The 25,595-nt window shown below is 37.9% G+C and overlaps 1 protein-coding gene across 1 annotated transcript in view; it reads left to right on the top strand.

The window, feature by feature from the left end:
• The first annotated feature begins 12,710 nt into the window (after positions 1 to 12,710).
• The window catches only part of bbox1 (butyrobetaine (gamma), 2-oxoglutarate dioxygenase (gamma-butyrobetaine hydroxylase) 1), a 107,682-nt gene continuing 94,797 nt past the window's right edge, over positions 12,711 to 25,595 (top strand). The window contains exons 1-2 of the mRNA XM_043706395.1: positions 12,711 to 12,774; positions 23,054 to 23,252. Of these exons, the coding sequence (XP_043562330.1) occupies positions 12,711 to 12,774; positions 23,054 to 23,252 (263 nt within the window). The remainder of the gene's footprint in view (positions 12,775 to 23,053; positions 23,253 to 25,595) is intronic.

Here is a 25,595-nt window from a genome sequence, read left to right as displayed (position 1 = left end):
TGCCATTTGTGTAGGATAAAGAACGTGAATGCAGATTTAAATTGATTTACAAACAAATGTGATGTGAGAAAAAACGTTTTCGTACATGTGGTTCAGATCTTGAATGAACTGGAAGTGTGATGGAAATGCGTTCAGTTAATGCATTCAAGAGGGCACTGGATGATTATTTAAATAGAAACAATGTGCAGAAATATGGGGAAAAGGCAGGAAAATATGATGGGCCGGTTGGTCTTGTTTGGTATCACAACACCCCTGGAAAATGTGGACCACCTTTACTGTCTTGGGAGTTTCCTGTCAATGAAGAAAAGCAGATGACAAAATTTATTATCACCTTCGATTGAGGAAAAGAGGACCAGGGTCTCAAATCCAGACTAAGGTCATTGTTTACTGCAGAGCAGTAATCACCATGCACTTACCTCTGCTTCAGAAATTTGGATAACTTACAACAGGCACCTCAAAGCATTGGAGAAATAACAAAAGCCACATCTTTGCAAGATCTTCCAAATCTGGTGGCAAGAAAGCTGAGCCAACAGCAGTGTCCTCTCCCAAACAAGCAAGATACTAATCATCCAAAAAAAGCTCCACTGGACAGTACACACCATTCAATGCCTGACACCAGAATCCCAAAGCAACTGCTCTACATGAAACTCGTTGGGCCAGGAATCTGCCAGGAGGTCTGTGAAAACACCTTATAGATGTCCTAAGAGCATCCCTGAAGAGCTCAAACAACCTTATTGGCTCATTGGAGTCTCTGGTTTGTAACCACCCAAAATGGGAAAGACTCATTCAAGAAGACACCAAACAAATGAAAAGATTTAACTGGGCTCACACAGAGCTAATGGTGATGCATTGAGGCAATGGGGTGAATGATAGGGTTCTGTGAGATCTGCAGCACTTTGCTGAGTAAGAACATGAGGAAGTTCTTCAAATGGAACAGCACCTTTAGCCTCCTATACATAACAATGTCAGCTAAAGCAACACAGGAAGGACTTCTCTTATGAATTTCATTCAACAGAACAAAGTTGTGTGAAGTTATCTTTCATTGACTGCAAATATTTTGATGCTTTGGGTCCAGCACCTCATGTATAATCACAAGTTCAGCTTGATACTTTGATCTCTCTATCAGTTTCATGCTATTTAGTAAAAATTAAGATTAGAAATGAATGGAAGCCTTTGCAACATTCAATGATCCCTATTGCTCAGGCAGGGTTAGAGCATTGTGGTGTGCTAAGGGTAAACATTCTCTGTCGCTTCATTCTTGTAGCAGTATCTAAAATGACGTTCGCTCACACAGCTGATGGTGAAAAGTGAACATATATATGTAAATATTTATAAATGATACTGAACAAAAATTAAAAAGAAATGCAGATGCTGTAAATCAGAAACAAAAACAAAACTTGCTGGAAAAACGCAGCAGGCCTGGCAGCATCTGTGAAGAGAAAACAAAATTAACATTTTGGAGACAGATGTCGGACATCTATCACCCATCTTTTTTCTCTTCACCCTATTTTGAGAAGCTTTCATATGGAATGGGACAAGAGCAGGGATTGCGCAAGATGAAAATGGTGGGGGGAGTGGGAGTGAGGTGTCATGAGTGAATGAGTAGGCAGTGGAGAGGATATGGAGGGTTAATTGGGGTGAGTGAGGGCAAGTAAGTTCTTTCATGAGAGTGTTAGATCATGGGCCTTGCTGGGATCTGGGAGCTGTAGCAGGGTTAGATTGTGTGAATTAGCAGAGAGAAACTGGTGGCACTTACCCACATGGAACACAGAAAATCACAAACATTCTTCCTGCACTCCAGTGTGTTTCTGCCAGCCATGGAAAGAGTACTGACCTAAGTGGCAATCTTCTCTTCACCCTATTTTGAGAAGCTTTCATATGGAATGGGACAAGAGCAGGGATTGCGCAAGATGAAAATGGTGGGGGGAGTGGGAGTGAGGTGTCATGAGTGAATGAGTAGGCAGTGGAGAGGATATGGAGGGTTAATTGGGGTGAGTGAGGGCAAGTAAGTTATTTCATGAGAGTGTTAGATCATGGGCCTTGCTGGGATCTGGGAGCTGTAGCAGGGTTAGATTGAGTGTGAATTAGCAGAGAGAAACTGGTGGCACTTACCCACATGGAGCACAGAAAATCACAAACATTCTTCCTGCACTCCAGTGTGTTTCTGCCAGCCATGGAAAGGGGACCTAAGTGGCAATCTCAGTCCAGGCTGGCAGGGTCTGGTGGTCCTTAGGAGAGGTGACACTGCATCCATCAGGAGCTCCAGGTCCCTGACAGTGAAATGGGGTGTCAACTACCCTTTCTGAACCATCCTTGAGGCAATTCTTCAAACACAAGAATTGTGAAGTCTTCACCCAGAGGGATGGTGGAGGGCAGCTGTTGATTGGCAGTACTTGAACTAGAGCTCCGCTGAGTTTTAAAAATGGCCAGTGAGTGTACGACAGTACAAGTGGGACACAATAGAGATGAGGTGCATATAAAATGAGGTGAGCCGTGGAAAAATGTGTGCGATAACTTACTGGAGGTCACTGAGAGAAACCCTCTATGAAGCCAATTTTTGGTAAAGTTTGGTCCATTATTTTGGAAATCCTCAGCTAAAAGCATTGTTCTTTCAGCACACAAACGGCAACAGTTCAGGAAGAATGCCTTTCATCACCATCGCAGGAAATAAAAGGAGAGTTGATAAATACCAACCTTGCGAAAAAAAAACACCTTCTTATCACAATATATGCATGTTTTTATGTGGATGATCTGCAAATTGATAAGTGGATTGAGAATTCAAGTAACAAAATAAATATTGAAGTACGCTCAGTTAATGCACATTACTCAAAAACGAGCAAAGTTCTAGTTATAGAGAAACCCTGGGCGGCATTGAGGTTAGAACTATTTTGTGTCGCTCTTCCACAAACGTTTGGTCTAGCGCCTTGTGTTAACTTTGCACTGCATACTTTTATTTTGAAAGTAAATTTCCATAGCTATAGGCACTAAGAAAGATTTACTGCAGTTAACATATTCACTTATACTCTTGCGTCCAATCTCAGACAGTAGCGCTTTCATTAAGCTATGGGTTTAAAGATCAGGGTAGTTGATGTCATCGTGGAAACATTGAAGCTCTGCTGAAGCGATCATATTTATAATGACATCAGCCAGCTTAGACTGAAGAACTCAATGAAAATTTTAATTGTGACAATTCCTTATTCTTCAGTGCACCATGGTCCACTTACTCATGCGATCTGCTCACTCATCATCAGTGAACCAAATAGTCTGTCAGCAAGTTGAGTTTAAAATCTCTAGAAATCTCTTTATACTCACTTCCCATTGAACGCTTCTGTGCCTGCGGGCCTTCTGACTTTGGCCTCCTGCACAACACTTCTCTGCTCTTTCGGGCTCTAACATCAGAGACACAGCCTTTATCTGCATTGGCCCTATTCTTTGAAACTCCACACCCACCCTTAAAATACTCTGCTTTTCTGTTTTCCTCCCTACTTTTTAAATCCATATTGCAGACACACCTCTTCAACTAATCGCACATCCCGGATGCTTTGAATGAAATTAATTGAGTACATAACATTCAACAGGCTATTTGGCCCATTCAGTACATGCTAGTGTATGTGCTGCACTCAGGACTCCTCCTGTCCTCTTCATCTAACTCCATCAGTATAACCTTCTATTCTTATTTCCTTCATGTATTTATGTAGCATCCTTTTAAATCCATCTATAATGTTTACCTTCACTAGTACCTGTGGTAACAAATATAAATTGTGTTTCTAATCCCAAAGTCTGAAATTTAGATTAGATTACTTACAGTGTGGAAACAGGCCCTTCGGACCAACAAGTCCACACTAACCCACCGAAGCGCAACCCAACCAGACTCAATCATCCACTACACCTAACACTACAAGCAATTTAACATGGCCAATTCACCTAACCTGCACATTTTTGGACTGTGGGAGGAAGCCCACACAGACATGGAGAAGAATGTGCAAATTCCCGCCTGAGGCGGGAATTGAACCCACGTCTCTGGCACTGTGAGGCAGCAGTGCTAGCCACTGTGCCACCGTGCTGCCCACAAATGTTACTATAAATTGTGAATAACAGTGATCACAGCACAGGTTCTTCCATCTTTGTTCCACCTCCTCCCACTTTGAATTGCTTACCTTGAAGTCCAAGCTTCTGATTTCTGCCTTGCTACCATCTTTCAATAAAAGCTTCTATAGCCCCCCTAAAGGCTCAGCATCAGCTCCTCCACTCACCCCATCCCTTCCCATTCAAGCTCCACAAAACATTCCACCTGATTCACTGGAGCCAGGTTTACACAGCAGCTGTTAATTAAAACATATAGGAATGGGTTGAATTTTAGTTTAACTTAGCACAAGAAATGGGGACATCCCAGATTGTGTGCTGGTTCCACTACACGATGCCACCCCTCCTCAATTTTTTTGGAGCTGCTAGGCACCGTGTCACCAAGTTGAAAATATCAAGTAGTCAATTGAGCATATATACTAGCATCTTCAAAGGGCAGAAAGGAATTCTGGAGATGAATGCATTAATGAAGAGAAGGCAGTCCCCAGCAGCTGGGGTTGCACATGATTCTCTACCTCCTACTGCCATTGTTGCCAAAAGGTCACAGTCAAGGCTGCAAACATCCTGTTGCAGGCTCCCCTCCCCATGAATGACAGCCTGCCAATTATGACCACAGTTTAGTTTAAATAAACACAAGTCTTCAGAAGGAGACATTTTCTTGGACTCCGTCTCTCATAGCAACACACTTCACTAGGTGGGGTTGCTGGCATTTCAGAAATGGCCTTTTAATTGACCTCCTTACAAAACTAGGAGAAAATGAGGTCTGCAGATGCTGGAGAATCAGAGTCGAAAGGGTGGCACTGGAAAAGCACAGCAGGTCAGGCAGCATCTGAGGAGCAGGACAGTCGGCGTTTTGGGCATAAGCTGACTCTCCAACTTCTCATATGCTGCCTGACCTGCTGTGCTTTCCAGTGCCCTTCTTCCAAAACTCCCTTCGGAGTCCCACCATAAGAATGTCTGGACTCAGAACTCACATTTGAACCCAATGATAGGTGTGGGAACCTGCAGTTAAGGTATATTTGGACTTTCAGAAGGGATTTGATAAGGTGCTACACAAAAGTTAAGATCACCTGGGGTTAAGGTTAATTTATTAGCTTGGATTAAGGGTTAACTAACCACCAGAGAGTAGAGACTTGGGATAAATGGTCTCCTTCTGTTTGGTAACTAGTGGGGTGCCACAGAGTTTGGTCCTTGGGCCACAACTATATATAATCTATATTAATGACTTGGATGGGGCATAGAAAGCACAACAGCCAACTTTTCAGATGACACTAAAATATGTGGGAAAGTAAGTTGCAATGAAAAAGTATAAATTTACGAATGGATTTGGATAGGTTATGTGAATGGGCCAAAATTTGACTGATGAAGTTTGATGTGTGAGGTTATCCATTTTGGTCGGAGGAATAGAAAGGCAACTAATTATCTAAATAGAGATAAACTTCAGAATGCTTAAGTGCAGAGGAATCTGGGCGCCCTTATGCTTGAATCACAGAAAGCTACCATATAGGCTTTCTGGCATTTATTACTAAAAGTGTAGAGTTTGAAAAAAAAAGAGTGCCTGAAATTGTACAAGGCTTTGGTGAGACTGCACATGGAGTATTGCAAATGATTTTGGTCCCCTTACTTGAAGAGGGATGTTGTTATGTTTGCGACAGTTCAGAGGAGGCTCACTAGGTTGATTCCATAGATGAGGAGATCTAATTGTGGTTTATAAGATGCTAATGGAAATTGATAAAGTCAATGCAGGAAGGCTGAATCCTCATTTGAGGCAATCTAGAACAAGAAACCATAGTTTTAGAATAAGGGGAAGCAGACTTAAATCAGAAATGAAGATAAACTGTATCGAAGAGTTGTGATCTGTAGAATTCAATACCCAGCGATATTGACTAAATTTAAGGAGGAGATAGACAGATTTTTGATAAGCCGAAGGGTTAGGGAGAGCTGGCAGGAAAGTGGATTTGAGGCTGTGATGAGATCAGCCACGATAGTGGTGAGCACTGCTGCCTGAGTTCATTTCCCGTCTCAGGCGACTCTCTGTGTGGAGTTTGCACATTCTCCCCGTGTCTATGTGGGTTTCCTCCGGGTGCTCCGGTTTCCTCCCCCAATCCAAAAATGTGCAGGTTAGGTGAATTGGCCACGCTAAATTGCCCGTAATGTTAGGTGAAGGGGTAAATGTAGGGGAATGGGTCTGGGTGGGTTACACTTCGGCGGGTCGGTGTGGACTTGTTGGCCTGAAGGGCCTGTTTCCACACTGTAAGTAATCTAAATCTAAAATGGCAGAGCAGGCTCGAGGGGATGAATTGCCAACTCCTGCTCCTAGTTCTTATGTTCCTACATTCTTATTCTGGGGACATATGATACAATTGGCAACTCTGCCTCACCAGGATGACTACTATTCAAACAATCTTGAAACTGAACTTTGGCAACCAAATGACTGCCTGCATCATGCAAATGGGCCAGACCCTACCCATACTTGGCATCCAGATACACAAAGCCTGATAATGGCCTAGTGTGAGAAGTTAAACTAACCTCCTCTTCTTGAATCTAGTAAAGTTGAGATTGTCAATGTCACAGAAGACAATTAAACTGCAACTTTCCAGGTCCTTATGACTCAGATATTTAAGGGAGAGATAATGTAGCTAAAAATTCTTGTTAAACTGATCAAGAAAGAAAGATATTTAGGTTTGAATAAATGGGATGAAACAGGTATTTGTTAACTGTGTTGACTTCATGTTTTTCCATTAAATTGCATGTGAGAAATGCAAGTATGACACCAACTGTAGCAGTTGGGCCTGGCTAAACTGGGTAAATTGTGAGTTATTGGTTGGAATAAATGGAATTGTTTTATTATATATTGCCAATTTGTATTGAATCAGCTAATTTATTTTGGCAGTTGTGAGTAAATTGTTAAGCACTAAAATAGTGGGAAAGTTTTGGCACAATCCTTGTATTTCTGTCCTTTTAATGATACATTGCTATTTTCAGTCCACCATTTACATCTGCAGTGCATTTTCAAAGTGCTTCAGGAGATTTATACATCTGCAGTGCATTTTCAAAGTGCTTCAGGAGATTTAGTTAATGCTTAATTTTGCACAGCAGAAATATAGTACACATTACTTTATGAAGAAACTTCATGTGCTGAGTGAGATATGTTTTGGATGTCATTGGTCTGCTAGGGCAGCACGTTGCCACAGTGGTCAGCACTGCTGTCTCACGGCACCAGGTCCCAGGTTCAATTCCAGCCTTGGACAACTGTGTGGAGTTTGCATATTCTCCCCCTGTCTGTGTGGGTTTCCTCCGGGTGCTCTGGTTTCCTCCTACAGTCCAAAGATGTGCAGGTCAGGTGAATTGGCCATGCTAAATTGCCCATAGTGTTAGATGCATTAGTCAGAGAGAAATGGGTCTAGGTGGGTTACTCTTCAGAGGGTCGGTGTGGACTGGTTGGGCTGAAGGGCCTGTAGGGAATCTAATCAAGCTTAAGTAGATGTGGAAGCAATCTCAATGTAGTAGGTCTGAGCAATTTTTGATAAATTAAACACTTAATATGCTGTTATAGTACTAGTCTTTAAACTAAAAAAAAGTATAATTAATACACCTTACATGTACTTCACAACAAAACTTATATTGATTCCTCCAAATGAATTTAAATAATCTACATTGCAACTGACCTCAAATCTAAAACTAATTAAATGATTAATTCCAGAGGCAGAAGAGGAATAGCAGGTTGATTACAGGGAAAAAGGCTACAATTTTTCAACAGTTATTCTTTTGTTACTGTTTTATTCGTGTTTCTATAATGCCAACAGCAGGTGAATTGCAGATGTGATACTAATTTATTTAGTAACATAGGACATTGCTATATTCTCCTCAGAACCATTTTAGTCTGTCGACCTGTGCAGCTTGTTTAACTAATATTTATTATTCTTTGACCCATTAAGGCAAAATTTCATGTTTCTTACTGAAACACATGGAGTGCTGTTTCTCCTTATTCTTAACTTCTAAAGCCAAGTACTTCTCAATGAGATCTTTTACATGTCTGTTATGTCGGCCATCACATCAGAGCACTTCATGTAATGTACTTGAATGAGAATGTTAAATTGCTTTTGCTGCCTAACAAACTGATGAAGGTAAATTTCTACTAATGAATGGGTTACACAATTAAGGCTTAATGTAAGCCTTATAGCTTTTAGGTTTTTGATTACACATTTGTATTGTTGAAATTTTGAGACTATATTTTACCAAACATTCAGTTTTATCAGTCAGTATTTGTGCTTAAGTCACTGAAAATAATCTGTCAACAAAGTGGTTTAAAGTTCCTCCGAAATTGTCCTGCCTTTGCACTCATGCTTAACAACATTAATCCCTGATGTAGGCAGCCAAAGTTTAAAAGCGCTTCAAAGACTCCAAATGTTCACCAAATTAAGAGATAGCATTTCAAAACTCTCTAGAAGCAGGGGTATCCATGTAATTAAGGAAGAAGGGAAGCCATTGACAATAGTAGAGCATAAAAAGTGGTAGAGTTGAAGTGGCTGGAATATTTCCATTCAAGGGTCTAGGCAGCAGGTTAAATTGGAATGCAGGTCAGATACTTCCACTGGTTAAAAGTACTTATTCTAAACTTTGTTATCTGATAAAAAAAAATTATTTTCTTATTTTATAGCATTTTTAGAACTATAAATAAATCACTGCTTTTCACCAAGCCAAATTAATTGTAAAAGAATCAGCAGCTGAACATTTGAATAGAAATGATCTTTCAATATAAAATAGCATGTACTGTGCTTTAAATTATATTGAATAATATTGTATTACACTAAATTATACTGATTCAGAAAATCTTTAGTCAATGAATGCTAAATGAGGTAAGTTTATTCCATCTAGATCAAATTAAAATCATTGCTCTTTTAATGAGCCACACAGTATTAAGTATTTGAAGCAAAGTAGAAAAAAATCAGAAAAAGATGAAAATTGCTTCATAAATTGGAATCTTTCCATTAAAATATCTTTTATAGTGTTAATATAAACTCATCTGTTTCTGTGTACATTCACTTTGTTTGGCATAAAAACAGCAATGTATGGCAAGACTTCATTTATCTGCTGTTTGAAGTTGAATCTTGTTTCAAAATTTTTTTAACCTTTTTACTATAAATAGAAAAACAGACTATAAATCTTCATCTCCCATATTTCTTAAAAAATATATTCATCACTTTCACTGTTCAATATTTAATATAGTGATGATAGGTTCCAAGGAGGAACAGAGTACAGCAACAACCTTAACTTTTTTTGCAAGGGGGTGAAAGTGTCTCTACATGCTCCAAAGTTTATATGTTCATCAATCCAAGTGTGAATATTGAATATTAAAAATTCAGTATGCTGTGACTGCTAGATGACCTCACATGAAATTGCTTAGAATGAAGACCAAGTTATATCCTTCTTATGAGACGGGTTAGAGAGAAATCAAAGTAGGACATGGTTCAGTCCTCAATATAATGAGAGACATACTGACCTGCACTTTCTAACAAGTCACATTTTATTTTCAGCATAATTCCCTCAAATTGTTGAAAAAAGCTTGTGAAATTTTAAGCACAACTACACTCGGCACAACTCACGATTCCATAGTTTTTGGCTCTCATTTAGAAAACATTTTGCTCGAAGTTAGCCATTCACACAAAGCTGACTACAATCCAGATAGAATTAACCACCATTGCAAGTTCTGACTATTTGTACTAATTTGCAAGCTTTCATGGAGACTCTAAAAGTAAGTTGCTTATTATAGTCACAATGATAATAGGAACATTTTAAAAGTTTTGAGTATAATACTTTTAAAAATTCTCTATGAAACTTATAATATGAATATATGGTATGAAGTCATTCAATTATTAAAATTGTGTTCTTGAATAAGGCATATTGGACACTGAAAGGAAAATGCTTATATCTTGTGACAGACCAATTTTTAATTGCATCAATAAAACTTGACCAGGTTATCACTCTTAAACATATCAAGTTTTTACAAAGCTTGTTTTAAGTTTTAAGTTTTGTTTTAAATTTCATTCTAAGCTCTTCCAATCTTTTGAAAATATATGTGCATTTGAGCTAAAATTTGAGAAAGAAACTTCTCAAAATTAGTATAAGTATACAATTTGCACCCAGATAGCCACTAGTGCACAAATCTGAAACAATTTAACAGAATCCCGGCAATTTTTCCCTCAGAGTTGCTAGTCTTTGAATGCCTTTGGCAATTGTGGAAGCAATGTCCTTGAATATTTTTAAGCCAGAAGCCAATTGATTCTTATTAAGTAAGGAGTTGAGAGCTTATCAGGGCTATGTGGGATTGCAGATTTGAGATTACCATCATCTCAGGTATGATTTTACTGAATGGCAGAACAGGCTTAAGGGGCTGAATGGCCTACTCCTGTTCTTGATTCATATATTTGTATAACATTATGATTTCATATTTCTTCTTTTAAATTGTAAAACACACAACAATTTTAGAAATGTACAAGATGCCTGGAGCACTAGGTGTTTCTAGTAGGTCAGGCTGAGGAGTAAGCAGCATTAATCATATTTGAAGAAAAATAATAATAAGGAATGGAGGCCTTTCCAAGCAAATTAGATTAGCAGTTGTTCATATGATGGAAAACCAAAGAACGCAATAAGTGGATCACAAGACCTGTTTCTGTGTTGCAGTTCTAAGACTATAACCAAGGTGTTGGAGCATTACCACTTCGGAAGAAGGTGGAGTGGGATGTTGGTGGATTGTCAGTTGTAATGTTACATATTTAAGAAGACAGTTTTTATTGTAAATATAGTGTCTATCATAGAAATGTTCTGACACAAGCTTGTTTTATTTTAGTAAACAGATGGTGGCTACATGCTGGGTATATTTTGGGTACAATACATATTTAGTCCATCAGTCTAACTGAATGGTACAGAGCAGCATATCAAATTAGGTTTGTCTGTTGGCTGCATTTCAGAAGACACATTTCACCACAATCAAAATAACTATAAATGTTAATACAAGGTACTTTATTAAAGGTACTTTTTTTACATAAGGTTAAGATTTATAGCCTTGAGCTAAGTTGTATGGTGCTTTGTCTGAGTTTGATGTCATTTATTGATTCCCAGGGTAACTACAGTTCTACTGCAGGTCAATCAGTATGTATCAGGCCCAGTTCCAGACCTGATAGTTGGAGAGGGTTTCAGTCAGGAAAGGAATCTGGCTGAAAAACAACCTGCCAAATCCAAAAGTTGGTTGATTTGAGCAGAAATGGCACCTAGGATTCAACTGAAAGCAACATACAAGGTTTCAACCTGATGAGAAATGATCAAGCATTACCATCCAGTGGACAAGTAAGACTAAAGAAGAAACCACAAAGGACAGATGACAAGAAGTAGAGAGAACATCAGCTGGTAGATCCTGAAAGACCTGCAGGAGAAGGGAAGAACTCAGAAAGCAGACACAGATTTTTTGAGAAGATTTGTAGCTCAGGTTGAGCTAGAAGATTCATCTTCAGACGTTACATCACCATACAGGGTAGCATCATCAGTGAGCTTCCGGATGAAGCACTGGTGGCATGGCCCGCTTTCTATATATGTGTTTTCCTTAGGTTGGTGATGTCATTTCCTGTGGTGATGTCATTTGCCATGGTGATGTCATTTCCAGTTCTTTTTCTCAGGGGATGGTAAATGGGGTCCAAGTCAATGTGTTTCCAAGTCCATTTGGAATGCCATGCTTCTAGGAATTCTCATGTGTGTATCTGTTTGGCTTGTCCTAGAATGGTTGTGTTTCCTAGTTGAAATGGTGTCCTTCCTCATCTGTATATAAGGATACCAATAAGATTAAAAAAGAACGGGTACCCAATGAACACAGTCTGCTGATTTCTCAGCAATAAACCCTAAAAGCAGACAAAACACGTCCAGAAACCCTAGCCACTCTTCCCTACATCAAAACCATCTCGGAAATGATTGCAAGACTACTCAGACCTCTTGGCATCATGATAGCCCACAAACCCACCAACACACTAAAACAACAGCTAATGAACTTGAAAGACCCTATACAGACAACAAGTAAAACTAATGTCATTTACAAAATACCTTGCAAGAACTGTAACAAACACTACATTGGACAAACAGGCAGAAAACTAACCAGCAGGATACATGAACATCAACTAGCCACAAAAAGACATGATCCACTCTCACTAGTATCTTTACATATAGATGAGGAAGAATACCACTTCGACTGGGACAACACTTCCATTCTAGGACAAGCCAAACAGAGACATGAACGAGAATTCCTCAAAGCATGGCATTCCAACTGGAACTCTATCAACAAACACATTGACTTTGATCCCATTTACCACCCCCTGAGGAAAAGAACAGGAAATGACATCACCAAACCAAGGAAATCTAAACGCATAAATAGAAAGCGGGCCATGCCATCAGTGCTTCATCCGGAGGCTCACTAACGATGTTATCTAGTATGGTGAAATAGTTGTGGCTCAAAGAAGATAAACAAACCATTGAAAAAGCGTTAAATGAAATGCAAAGCAAATGTTCATGAGACAAAATTCCACAACCGTGGAAGAAATAAATAAAGTCTCGCTATCAATGCTGGACAAAATGACATCAAAATGGCAGCTGCTCGTAATACATTAGCAAAAGATGTTGGTAATGATCATACGTTTAAGGATGCAGGTTAAGTAACCTTCATGAAAGGAGATGAAATTAAAGAGAGGTAGTGCCTATAACGTAATTGGTTTATAAATGAAGAAAACTTGTGAACAAAGATAGACAAAGGAGTCAGTGAGGAGCATCATGAAGGAAAAGGGGCTGGCAAAAAGAGATTGAAATGGTATGACCATCTGATCCAAAGAGAAAGAGGAGAAGTGCTGAGGAAAGTGGTGAAGGTGGATTCTTGGGAGGAGGGAGATATCAATGACCTGGTATCGAAGGAGGAGATGCAATATGAGAAACCTAAATGTAGCAGAATTGAATTTCAACTTGGTGGCTGCCAAGGGAAAGGGTGATCAGTCACCATTTTGTCAAACCCAAATAACTTTGGAGAAACCAGAAGAAGAAGAAAAAGAACAAACGTTTACTACTTCCTTGATGGCTTTTTAAAGGCATAGATATTTTAGTTAAAGCTGCTCAAGTTTGAAATTAAATACCGATTTAGCACATTCATACAAAAATAATCGTATTGGTATCTCATGTGTGGAACAATGCAGTCAACTGAATATATATCAACTGATATATTACAAATTAGACCATTTCATATGAGGTAACCGTTCTGACAAATCACGTTCAGTATTTGGCATATTGTAGTAATTGCAAAAAACTCATAAGAAAACAATCACTTTACACTAAAGTACGACTGTTTTCCAATAAGCTTCATGTATAGCATCTTTTGCCTAATGAGTAAATAATTACCTTAAATTCAAATGATAGACTGACTTGAAAAGAATTACAAATACTTTCATTTGAATTCCAGCAAGGACAAAAGAGACTAGTTCGAATCACTGCAAAAACCATTTAGCTCTTCAAGTGATTTCACATGTCAATGAGAATTTCTATGTAACTATATTCATTGGTAGCTAGAATTTTCTGCTGGATTACTCTGCTGTTCTGTGCAATTTGTCTGCAGAATCGGACACTCCTACAGATTGAATTCATCATTGCAAATTTTACAACTAATTGCATCCATTTGCAGATCTTTATGGCTCTTAAAATGAAGCTTATTATTCTAAGCTCAAAGGCTCTATTGGCAACCTCATAAAGTCTTATGAACAGGAATCCTTTGTCTTAATTGCTAGAAACTGGCTATTATTGGTACAATGTTGAAGCACCCCAACCTCTTATAAGGGTCCATTTATTGCACAGAATTTGGGATAATGTAGGTCCATCATCAATCCAAAAAATTTCATTTAAATATTTCTGAATACATGCCATAACATTATTGAACAATAAATGCTCCACAAATTATTACGTACCAGCCAATGAGATGGCAGCCTCATGACTAATTAAGCGCCTTTTTCCAACATAAATACTCGCCCAACTTGCATTGTGGGTGACTCTAGAATCAATACAAAATTTTGCGGCCTGAATTACAGAAGATGAAGTCCTACACCATCTCGGAGAAGCTGAAAAATCATAGCCGTATTCAACAAACGTGTTACACAAACATCCAGTTCACGAAGAGTTAGGGCAATTGAATTAATGCTTCGTGGGTGACTTAAAGTTGAGGGGAACTTGAGAAGAGTGCCAATGGAGATGCGGAAGGTTACCAGACAAGATGGAAAGTCTAAAATACTGAGATACACAGACAAGATGGAAAGTCTAAAATACTGAGATACACCTCTGAACAAGATCATATATAAGTAGTTCACCAAGTGGCTGGCCTAAGACGTGCCTGTATCTGGTTCTACTATTCAGGTTCCGGCTATGACAAATGTCCTCCTGATGAATCAAAACACAAATGACACAGGAGCCCTGCCTTTGGTTATCCCACACTTCATCCATTTTGGAGTGTAGAAGGATGTTTCGGATACAGGGTTAATGAAGATCAATTATTGTTCCATGATGATTTTACTTGCCAATCTTTGCTTCCATTTTACACTGGTTAAATTTCCTCTCATTCTATTGAAATATATCAAATAATTTTTAAAATGTATTTTCTTTTTAAATTCTATTTTAAAATAGTGCCTGGTGATTTTGGCAAATGGGGGATTTTATGTTTGATGACATGGACTTAGATGTACTGCTGCCAAAGAGAAATGCTATTAAATTTAAATATTCCAATATGCTTTGTGTGCAGATATTGAAACTAAAAGATTTTATTCTGAGGGAAAGCAAAGATGGTTTATGCAAGATAAAAGCCGAAAGGACTGTGGATGCTATAAATCAAAACCAAGTTGCTGGAAAAACAGAAGTTGCTGGAAAAGCTTAGCAAGTCTGGCAACACCTATGAAGAAAAATCAGAGTTAACATCTTCCAGAACTTCACACATGCTACTCGACCTGCTGGACTTTTCCAGCAACTTTGGTTTTTGTTTAAGATTTTGTTTGTGGTTTATACAAGTATCAACTTTCTCTATTGAGGCATTATGTGGTTATCTATTGGACCCAACCGTAAGTTAATCACTTTATTTTTACCTTTTAATTTAATTTCCAGGAGTCCATTACCCTGAAACTATCTCATACTATAATTCATGCTGATGAATATAGTTTGATAGACTTACAAAAAACACACTACTATGCATCATACAGATCTCTTGTCATACAGATTTCTAACAGAGGTCAGTACACCCTAGCTTCTCAGTTTGGAAAGCATGTGACTGCTGATGTCACTGTTATATCCTCTTATATATAATCTTGTCACTAACACATGCATTTTCATTACACTTCAAACTTTTTTATTAACTGACACCTATGGGACTAGGAGTGTACTGCTTGATCAAATATTCTGATTGAACAAGAGATCTACATAATCAATGTAAAAACACATATTAAATAACAGAAATATAATGCATGGGGTATACACATCACAGTCTAAGTTACCATTAGTCAACGGCAACCATAGTTATATCACAAACAAAAGCAGAGAAACCTGACTTTGAAGTGTGAACTATTCTGGTAGGGACCAAGATGAACAGGTTATCTGCAATTACAGAGTCAAAAGAAGGGCGGTAGCAGGAGCTAACTTAAAGATGCCAAGTTTATAAAATCTGACCAATAAAGAGAAGAGCCTGATTTTGGCAACTAAAACTTTTATAGGTTTTGAAAACAACATCTGAAAACATTAACGAAGGTCTGTGAGCTGTAATAATACCCTGCAGAGGCAATGCAGAAGGTGAAGAGATTGCACACCGTAATACCAAAATTTTTACAGCTACGCAAAAAAAAATCAGAATAATTGAACTTGAACAGTTTTATCCTGTAGCTAGTAATGTAAGATTATGCATCACTTTTTGGCATCTAAATCAAAGTACAGTGTATTGGAAATCTTATGAACTTGCACTCTTGATAAAGTGGAGAAAAGTACATACCTGAAAGATTGGAAGTTTACTGTATTGTCGCAATCTTCGCAATGTCTGAGTAGTCACTTAAAGATACCAGTAGGAAGGCTCTCTGGTGATAAATTTTTATTTAAGGCAAAGTTGCATTATTCTATAAGTGATTTATGCTGTAATAAAGTAATAACAGTGATGTGTATACCCCATACATTACATTTTTATTATTTAATATGTGTTTTTACATTGAACAAGAGGTCCACATAATCAATCAGAATACTTGATCAAGCAATACTTGATCCTGGTCCCATAGGTGCCAGTTAATAAAAAAGTTTGTAGTGTATTACAGAAATTTGTATGGTGCATAATAGGGTGTTTAAAAAAAAGCTGAGTTAGCTGGGACTCCTGAGAGTCAGATAACTTGGTCTTGGGTATGGAAGAAATTGAGATGCAGGACAGTAAGAGTGGAGACAGTATATCTAAGGGAGCAGTCTCTTAGCAGTGCAAGACCAAACCTGAAATCCTAAGCCTCCCGGCAGCTTAACCCTGAGGACAAATCAACTAAAGGTTGTATTGGTAAAGACAAATCAAACCTTTGTGGCAGTGACAGAGACTCTGATTTAAATATATGTTGGAATTAGAGACTGAAATCTTTGAGGAGAAGAATCAGCAGCAGACTTCAGGGAATACAATTAGAGACCTACCTAGAGTTAGAAGTGAACTGAAATCCTTGACAATAGCAGCACCAGATAAGTTACTCTCCCTGCCGGTCCTAACAGAATTTTGAAAATACAGAATGCACACACAGATGTCAGTGATGGGAATTGTTGAAGAAACAGTTTCAAAGATATTGAATTGCAAGAAGTTTGATGGACCGAAGAGCAGAAGCACCTGTTAGTATGTTCCTGTATGCAGTCAAGCCTGTAGCTGACAATGCCCTCATAAGACAAAGGTTGGAAGAAATTATTGCAGATTTCAAGTCTTTCCTTAAGGCATTTGGAGCATATTTCAACCAAAATCAGAACCACATGATAGAACAATCAAAATTTAACAAAGATTTCAGAGATCTGGGGAAACCATTGAGTTTTTCCTTAGTGACTTGTGTCAAATAACTGATGTGGAAATGAAGCATTTAAAGATGAGCTGATTCATACTTGGGTCATTATAGGCATTTGTGATGACAAGTTGATATTTTAAAGTCAAAGGAGGACTTGATTTTGGACAAGCAATTCACGCTAAGGTCAGAGCTCAAAATCATGCCATTATCCAAGGGGAAATACTGAGGCTTCAGTTGAATAGGTCACAACATAGCTCCAGTTACTCAAAATGCCACACCAATGGGGAAAGAATGGGAAACTAGTACAGCAGCCATTTTAGGATGTTGGAGCAAAGCAATACCACAGATGCCATGAATGGAGAGCAGCGTTTTTCTAATGTAAGAAGATTGGTTATTTGAAGTGGTTTTGCAGATTTAAATACATCACCACGAAAACTGCATGCCAAGGAGAAAATTCCAAAGAGGGAAACAAATTATTGAAAAGCAGCAAGTTAAATAATTTGCAAATAAAGAGAAACCAAGGTAAAGCTGCTTTTTTAAGTGAAGGCAAGGAAAGCAAACAGATTCTGGACACTCACACTGGAAGTGAAAGACTCAAAACAGAGTTTTATTTAATACCTGTGCAGCAGTTTTAGTTGACAAGTTGCCATAGTTTGAATTAGTAGTTGTCCAGTCAGTGTACATGAGACAACAAGTTCCAGGGGGCTCATTCCTTCAAGTACGAGGTCAGTTCATTGCCACACTTATTAAGAGGTGAAGGATCAAACAAGACTCCATATCTTAATGAATCAAGCAAAATGTCTTTAAGTAGGAATGCATGTATACAATTAAGTCTTCTGAAAAGAATGAATACAGTATTACAGGAAGACAATGGAAAGGAATTTCTTCAAAAATTTCCAAGTCCCTCTTTCAAGGTCCAGGAAAGCTCAAGAAAGAATGTCACATCACATTACTTCAGGAGGCCAATAATGCGGTCACAGGAGGGTTCTAGTTCCATTGCTGTGGAGTGTTAAAGCACAGCTTGACAGTATCACTGACACAGCCAACAAATGGTTCAGTGATTGCAACAGTTCCCAAGTCAATTGATGACCTCCGGCCATGTGTAGAGTGCACACATTGAAAACACCTAATGTTTTCAGTGGTTAACAGCCTGAGAAAAGTAGCCCATAGCTTAATTTTCACAAAGTGAGATGCTATCAGCCATCTTTGGCAAATAATCGAGACTACAAGTCAAGATTGTTAATGATCTTTACCACATGTTTCAAGTAATTTTGCTTTAATCATCTACCCTTTTGAAAATCATCATTCCCAGAAATATTTCAATTTGGAATATCTCAAAACCTGGAAAGGAGAAAGGAAATATTTTATCCTATGAATGACATAATTCTAGAGGACACTACAAATGGAGCCCAATCATAGGATTTGTGAAGTTCTAAATGCATTGCAGAATGCAGGCCTTACATTGAATGAGAATTGTTCATTTTCAAGGATGAGAATTTGATTCTTGGGCTATATCATACAAAAGGAGGAGGCCATAAACCTATGTGGTCATGTCTTTTCCCAATGACCCTTTATCTTGTGTCTGTTCAAATAATCATTTTGAATATCTCAATTGAATCTGTCTCCACTACACCTTCAGCCATTCTAGACCTTAACTGTTTGCCATGTGAAAAAGTTTCTTCTCCCATTTTTTTTTGCAAATTTCTTTAAACCTTTGCCCTCTCATTTTTGATCCTCTTACAAATAGAAAGAGATTCTCCCTATCTGCTCTGTCCAAACCTGCCATAATTCAGAACCAGAAAACTTAGTGGAAGGCTGAAGTTTGAGGATGGTTTTTGTGGACATAGCTTAGACTATTTAAAGGCAGAATGCAGCAAAAGATAGATTTAATTGAAAAGAAAATGGAGATGGTCACAGTTGTGGGAAAAGAAGGAAACAGAATAGCAGTGAATTTCGTGGGAAGTGAACTGAAGCTTCTCTTATAGAATAACAATGTATAGAATAGAAGAGCAATTTATTGTCACGTGCATTTTTACAAAAAAAATGCAATAGCTGAGCACCTGGGCTGAGGAGCCATATGTTGTGCTGCTACTCCGCTGCCATCTAGTAGATGAGATGCACTTTTTTAGATAAGAAACTAGCTCATATAAAATAAAAAGGAATAGGAATGGCAGTGAGGGTGACCTCTCTAACCCCAAAGATGACCCCCATCTAAGATTAGAAATATTGAATGTTCTAGCAAGGGCAACAAGAGGATTTAAGTGGCCTTACTGGTTAGTGAAAGAATACTCCACTCGTTTCCAGCTACAATTTTCCTATAACTTAGATTCCTCCAATTCATCTTGCCATTCATCTAGCCTTGCAGACTTAATTTGTGAAAGTTATCTTTCACTTTGATGCATTCTAAGCCATTACCACTTCTCTTGCAATATTTGAATGATGACAATAAGTAAGAGGAAAGATTTAGATACTACAGTAAATTTATATATAAAACTTTTCTTCCTCCAGAAGAACTTTGTGAATACAAATGGTGCAATAGCAAACAGATTTAGATGTCCATGTGGAGGGGTGATCTGATCAGTCATTTTAAAATGATAAATAAATTTGAGAAAGTGGATACAGAAAACCATATCCTTTGATGGAAAAATGAGGGGACATGATTTTAAAATTATGGCTTTGTTATTTGGATATGCATTCAGGAAGTATCTCTTCTCACCAAAGGTAGGAGAAATTGGGAGCGCTCTATCTGAAAAGATGATGGATGTTGGGTCAGTTGGAACTTTTGAATCTGATGATTTATGTAAGGCAGGGTATTCAGCTACATGAGTTAAATGTGGCTAAATGGATTTGAGACGTACTCATCCATGTGCTAACTGAATGGTGGACCAGGCTGGAGGAACTGAAATCATCCACTCCTATTCCTTCCTTTGAAATTTGAGGCCATGAATTGTGTTTATTTCTTTTGCTTGAGGCAACCTTTAGGACTGCAACTAAGGGACAATTGAAAATAATATATCTTAGACATGCTGCTCAATTGTATAAGATTAAGAATAGTGTTTGTGTACTCCAACTCCAGAAAGACTGCAAATCTTTCCAAACACAGAATCTAGTATTACCAACCATCTTCAGTTTCTAAAGCATATTCCTTGGTGATCAAACTGGAGATAAGGTGGCAACTTTGGCCCTAACTAATGTTTCCTTTGGCTCTCAGGAACAAAAGAAATTGCTGAATTGACATCAAAACAGTAAAGTACAATCCCTGAGCCAAGCTCCTCTTGTTCAAAGTCAGTCTTTCAATTAATCCTGAGTTTCTGTGACATCATTCTCCTTACTCGCAGATCAAAAAGAGCAGTGATGAAATATTATTGAAGTAGACACACATAGCCAGTAACTTGGCTGCACTCAAAAACCACTTAAGGCCAACACAGTAAATGTAATGCTGACACTTTTTGGAGTTGTATTTTAACAGCTAGGCCAACATAGTAAATATAATGTTGATACTTTTTGGAGTTTTTATTTTGAGAATCACAGATCATCTTCACTTGGCAATAGCTATACTTCTTTACCCATTATAAAACATTGGTCTTTACTGTTTCATGTGAAATTTCAAAGAAGTATGCTTTTAAAGAATGAAAGACAAATTACGTTCAAAAAGCTGATATGATTCCTCTATTTGCTGTGCTCTAAAACATATCAGTTTTTGTTTAAATGGAACTTAAACAAGCTCAACATCTTGAAATAAAGCAAAAGATTATTCATATTATTATTATATGTAACTAAGAAGCGATGTGTCTTTTAAAGGGATTCTGTAGGTTATATTACTGAATTAGTGAACTTAATTTTGCGCTGGACGTTTAGGGTTAGAAATCTCCCACGGCTGGATCATTTTGGATTCAAATCTTGGGCCCCGTCCTGCATTGGCATTGATGATGCAACACGATTTTTAAAGTTAAGGGTTTGAGTGCAGTCCAACTAATGGCATTAAAAGCAGCTTGGACTTGGGACTTCACAGTGGAATTAATTCTAGCCTCAGGATCAATACTCCAGATCTAAAATTCAGCCAAATGTTTCAGGTCAATGCCTGTTATGTGAAGTGAGTGATTTATATATAAATATCTAGTGTTTGAATCTTTAACAAGTATCATGTGGGTTTAGTCTGGGTCTATGATTTTATGTATTTCTGTAGCCATGGTGTTTTCTTTTAAAGCATAGTATGCTTGTGAGACTTCCTGGAGAGTAATGGGATTTTCTTTTCCATAACTGAGTTTTACAAGCAAATAAACTGAATAATTGTGTTTTAGGTAGAATAATCTGGAACTTGTTTTTCATTGGCTTAAGAAAAAAACCAAGGAAGCCCTTTCATTTCACATTTTGCATAAGTCTTGGCTGAGGCTGGATGTGCATAACAGTTGCTCCTGAAGTTTGGAATTATTAAGAAATCGATTACTTTTGTGTAAGGAGTGCAGTTTTAAAGTTCAAGACCAGAAGTGTTTGGTTAAAACTCTGAAGGGGTTATTTGAAGCTGGAAAGGCAAGCCCAATTATATGTAGATTCAAGGAAAAGGCTATCAGAATCTCAGGACAGGAATTAAGACCATAGTTAAATTAAGTCCGATATATGTGATAAAGAGAATTCTTTCTGGTGTTAAGTATTGGTGGGGGATAATGATGCATTTACTGCCTATTTTATGGAAAAGATATCGCATGTGATCATTCAAATGCTGCAAAGAGAAAACCTGAAGCAAAAGCTGAATTTTATTTTAATGTTTATATCAAGTTACTAAGACCCATATTTTCACCATGACTTTCAGCCTCTCCATTATAGTGTAAATGGCATTAAACTTCCAGAATTCTAAGTCCCATCCTCAAACCTAGCATTTTTCATTTTTACCAGGTTGGAATTGGGAGAGTGGTTTGTAAATCATGTGTGTGTTTCACAAAGGCAGATGGCCATTCAAATGATCAAAAGTCTCTGCAAAAGTCTCATAAGTATTATGATTCACCCTGCTTTAATAAACGTCAGTCAGTCAAGCTGCATTTATTTAGTTTGTTATTACATTATTTGCTTGCACTTATTTCATACCTTATTTCAAGACCTTATTCAAAGCACTTCACAGACAACAAAGTAGCTACCATGCATTCACCTTATGACTAGAAACCTATGCCATATAAAAGAAAGTAAGAAATATCAATATTTACAAAATATTTGAAATAACGAGCATATTAAAACAAAGTTTACAAAAATATGAGATTTTGAAATAAGGTCTCCTTTAGGGTTGACTTCACACTGTTTCCATGTCAGGACAATGGGAGTACCCTTTGCTCATTTTTCCTATCCTTCCTAGATAGAACTCTTAAGATCAAGAACTTTCAGTAAGTGATCTCCACTTTGTTTATGACTCCAGGATTCCCTCTGCAAATGTTTCAATTAAGAATGGAACACACATGAAGCATTGTGTTGAATTCTTTATTTACATCATGAAAGGGTTTAATAGCTTATTTGAAAGAAAAACGGAAAATCTTGAAAATACTCAGGTCTGGCAACATCTTGGGAGAGTGAAACAAAATCAAAATTTCAGGCCAATGACCTTTCATCAGGATTTGGCAAGTTAAGCAATTGAGTCAGAGGTTTGCAAGTGCAGTTCCTACTCCAGGATTTGAGCATATAATTGACAGGATTTGAGCATATAATTGAAGATGACATTTCAGTACTGGTCTGAGGGCACTCTGATCTGACAGAGATGCACAGTTTCAAATAAGATTTTATACAGATATGTTATTTGACTCTTTGGGCGAAAAAAAGACAGATTTTGAAAGATGAATCAAGAGATCTCCTTAAAAAGAAAAGTTGCACTTAAAATTATACTTTTTTACAACCCTGAACATGAGTTCTAATTTGTTTTGAAACAGATCGACAGAATTGGGGTTCAGAACTTCAAATCCCTACTGCCAGCTTTGAGGAGGTACTGGATAACGATGAAGTTGCCTATCAATGGCTGAAAACTCTCCGTAGAATAGGAGTTATGCTACTAAAGAATGCTCCAGCAGAAAAAGGACAAGTGGCTAAGTTAGGAGAAAGGATTGGCTACCTGAGGTTAACATTTTACGGGTAGGTGAAACAAATAATTCAAATCATTATAACATGTTGCAACAAAATGCTTTACTCTGTCTGACAAGTGTGAGATTGTAACATATGCAATTGTGAATCCTTCCAAATAGATCCTGAAATGAATCAGCAACATTTGGTTCATGCATAGGTTTTGAAGTCAGGAACCTTTTGAAAAGGCAGGAAACCTAAGCTCAAGACAGAAAGCAACCAGTGGGAGTAACTTATTCAAAGTGGAAGAAAGTGGGAAATGGTCATCCACAGGATCTATGTATGGATCTGTTCACAATTTATATTTATGATTTTAACATTAGAATCAAAAAATAAAATTTCTAAGTTTGTAAGTTACACCAAATTTGGGGAATGTGTTACCTGCAGGGTTGAAGAGATATTAAATGCTGACAAGAACTGGAATAACTTGCAGCACATCAGTAATAAACTTGCAGAATAGACAAATAATTGACAAAAGAAGTTCAACGGATAAATGTGTGTAACAAGAATCAGGAGTTAATTTATTACTTGGAAGGTGCATGTACAGAGGAACCTCGATTATCCAAAGGACACAGGCGGGGAGTATTTCGTTCGGTTAATTGAATTCCAGATAATTGAATGCTGGATATCATAGTTTAGCCGAGCATCGGGACATTGCGATCCTGCCGGATAATCTAATATTCAGATAATCGAATGCCAAATAATTGAGGTTCCTCTGGAAATGTGGACATATATAGGTATGATAGAAGAATATATGAATGTTAAGAGTACAAATACACTAATCACTAAAAGTTGTGCCACAGGTCAGGAAGGTGATAGGAAAGCAAACCAAGCTTATTTCCAGAAGGGTAGAATTGAACAATTGGCAAGTTATGCTATGTATATGTATTAAACCTTAGTAATATGTGCAATCTAGTCACCATAATATTAAAAGGATAAAAAGGCATTCAGGTGTGTGCAGAGACGATTTACAAGGATGACACCAAAATACACAGGAAAGGTGGCGGCATTGTGGTAATGTGATCCCAAAGACCAGGCTCATATTCTAGTGACATGGGTTTGAGTACCACCATGGCAGGTGGTGAAATTTGATTCTATACAAATCTAGGATAATAAAAAGCTAGCATAATGATGACCGTGTAATCACTATTGATTGTTGTTAAAAGCCCATCTGTTTCACTGATGTCATCCTTACTTGTTTTGGCTTACATGTGACTCAAAACCCATAGCAATGTGGTTGACTCTTAACTGTTTCTGTGGAATTAGGGATGGGTGATAAGTACTGGCCTAGCCAGCAATGGCCATGTCCCATGAAAGAATACAAAAAAATTGGGAAAGGATGGAAAGTCTGGATCTCTCTGCAGTTGAAAAAGTTATGGCTGAGAGTGACCCAACAGAGGTCCTTAAAATTATTATAAGTTTTGATAAGAGTGAATGCAGAGAGAATGTTTCCTCTTGTCAGAAAATAAAACATAATTAGAAGCCATCAGCGTAAGACAGTCAAAAAGAAGTCCAATAGAGGATTCAGAAGAAGATTCTTTATTCAATGAATGGTGAGAATGTGAAACTCATTTCTTCAGAGGTTGGTTGAAGTGAACAATATATTTATACTTCAGTAGAAGCTAGTCAAGCGTATGAAGGGAAAGGGAATAGGGAATGTAAGAAACCTTTTATTTTCTTTTTGGGTCTGTAAGCTGAAATAGAAGTTGAACTATTACATACTGAAACATCAGGAAAGTTTTGCAACTTGGAAAAATCAAGTGCTGCATATATTTAGCTTTGCCAGACATGTTGTTCTTTGCACTAGTGAGAAAGATAATTTGAAGCTTACCGGCACTGAGAATCTTTGAATTAAGGAAATTCTACCTGATTATAGCCCTCTGAATTGTGGAGCTGCAGCTTATTACAAAGCTGTAAGTGCAGCAGAAATTAAAGCCTGGGAAAGCATCCATCTCTCCCACTCTCTCTCTCTCTCTCTCTCTCTCCTTCTCTCTCTCTCTCTTCCTCCAAATGGGGAATAGGAAGGAAAAACCAAGGAAGCTTTAAAGAAAATGTTTTAACAAGGACCTGATCAGGTGTACATGAGAACTCTGTGGGAAGCTAGAGAAGTGATTGCTGGGCCTCTTGCTGAGATATTTGTATCATCAATAGACACAGGTGAGGTGCCAGAAGATTGGAGGTTGGCAAACGTGGTGCTACTGTTTAAAAAGGGCGGTAAAGACAAGCCAGGGAACTATAGACCAGTGAGCCTGACTTCGGTGGTGGGCAAGTTGTTGGAGGGAATCCTGAGGGACAGGATGTGCATGTATTTGGAAAGGCAAGGAGTGATTCAGGATAGTCAACATGGCTTTGTGC

This window comes from Chiloscyllium plagiosum, chromosome 16, assembly GCF_004010195.1.
Source record: "Chiloscyllium plagiosum isolate BGI_BamShark_2017 chromosome 16, ASM401019v2, whole genome shotgun sequence".
Classification (NCBI taxonomy): domain Eukaryota; kingdom Metazoa; phylum Chordata; class Chondrichthyes; order Orectolobiformes; family Hemiscylliidae; genus Chiloscyllium; species Chiloscyllium plagiosum.
The sequence above is the reverse complement of the archived record's forward strand: the minus strand, read 5'-3'. Positions and strand labels throughout refer to the sequence as shown.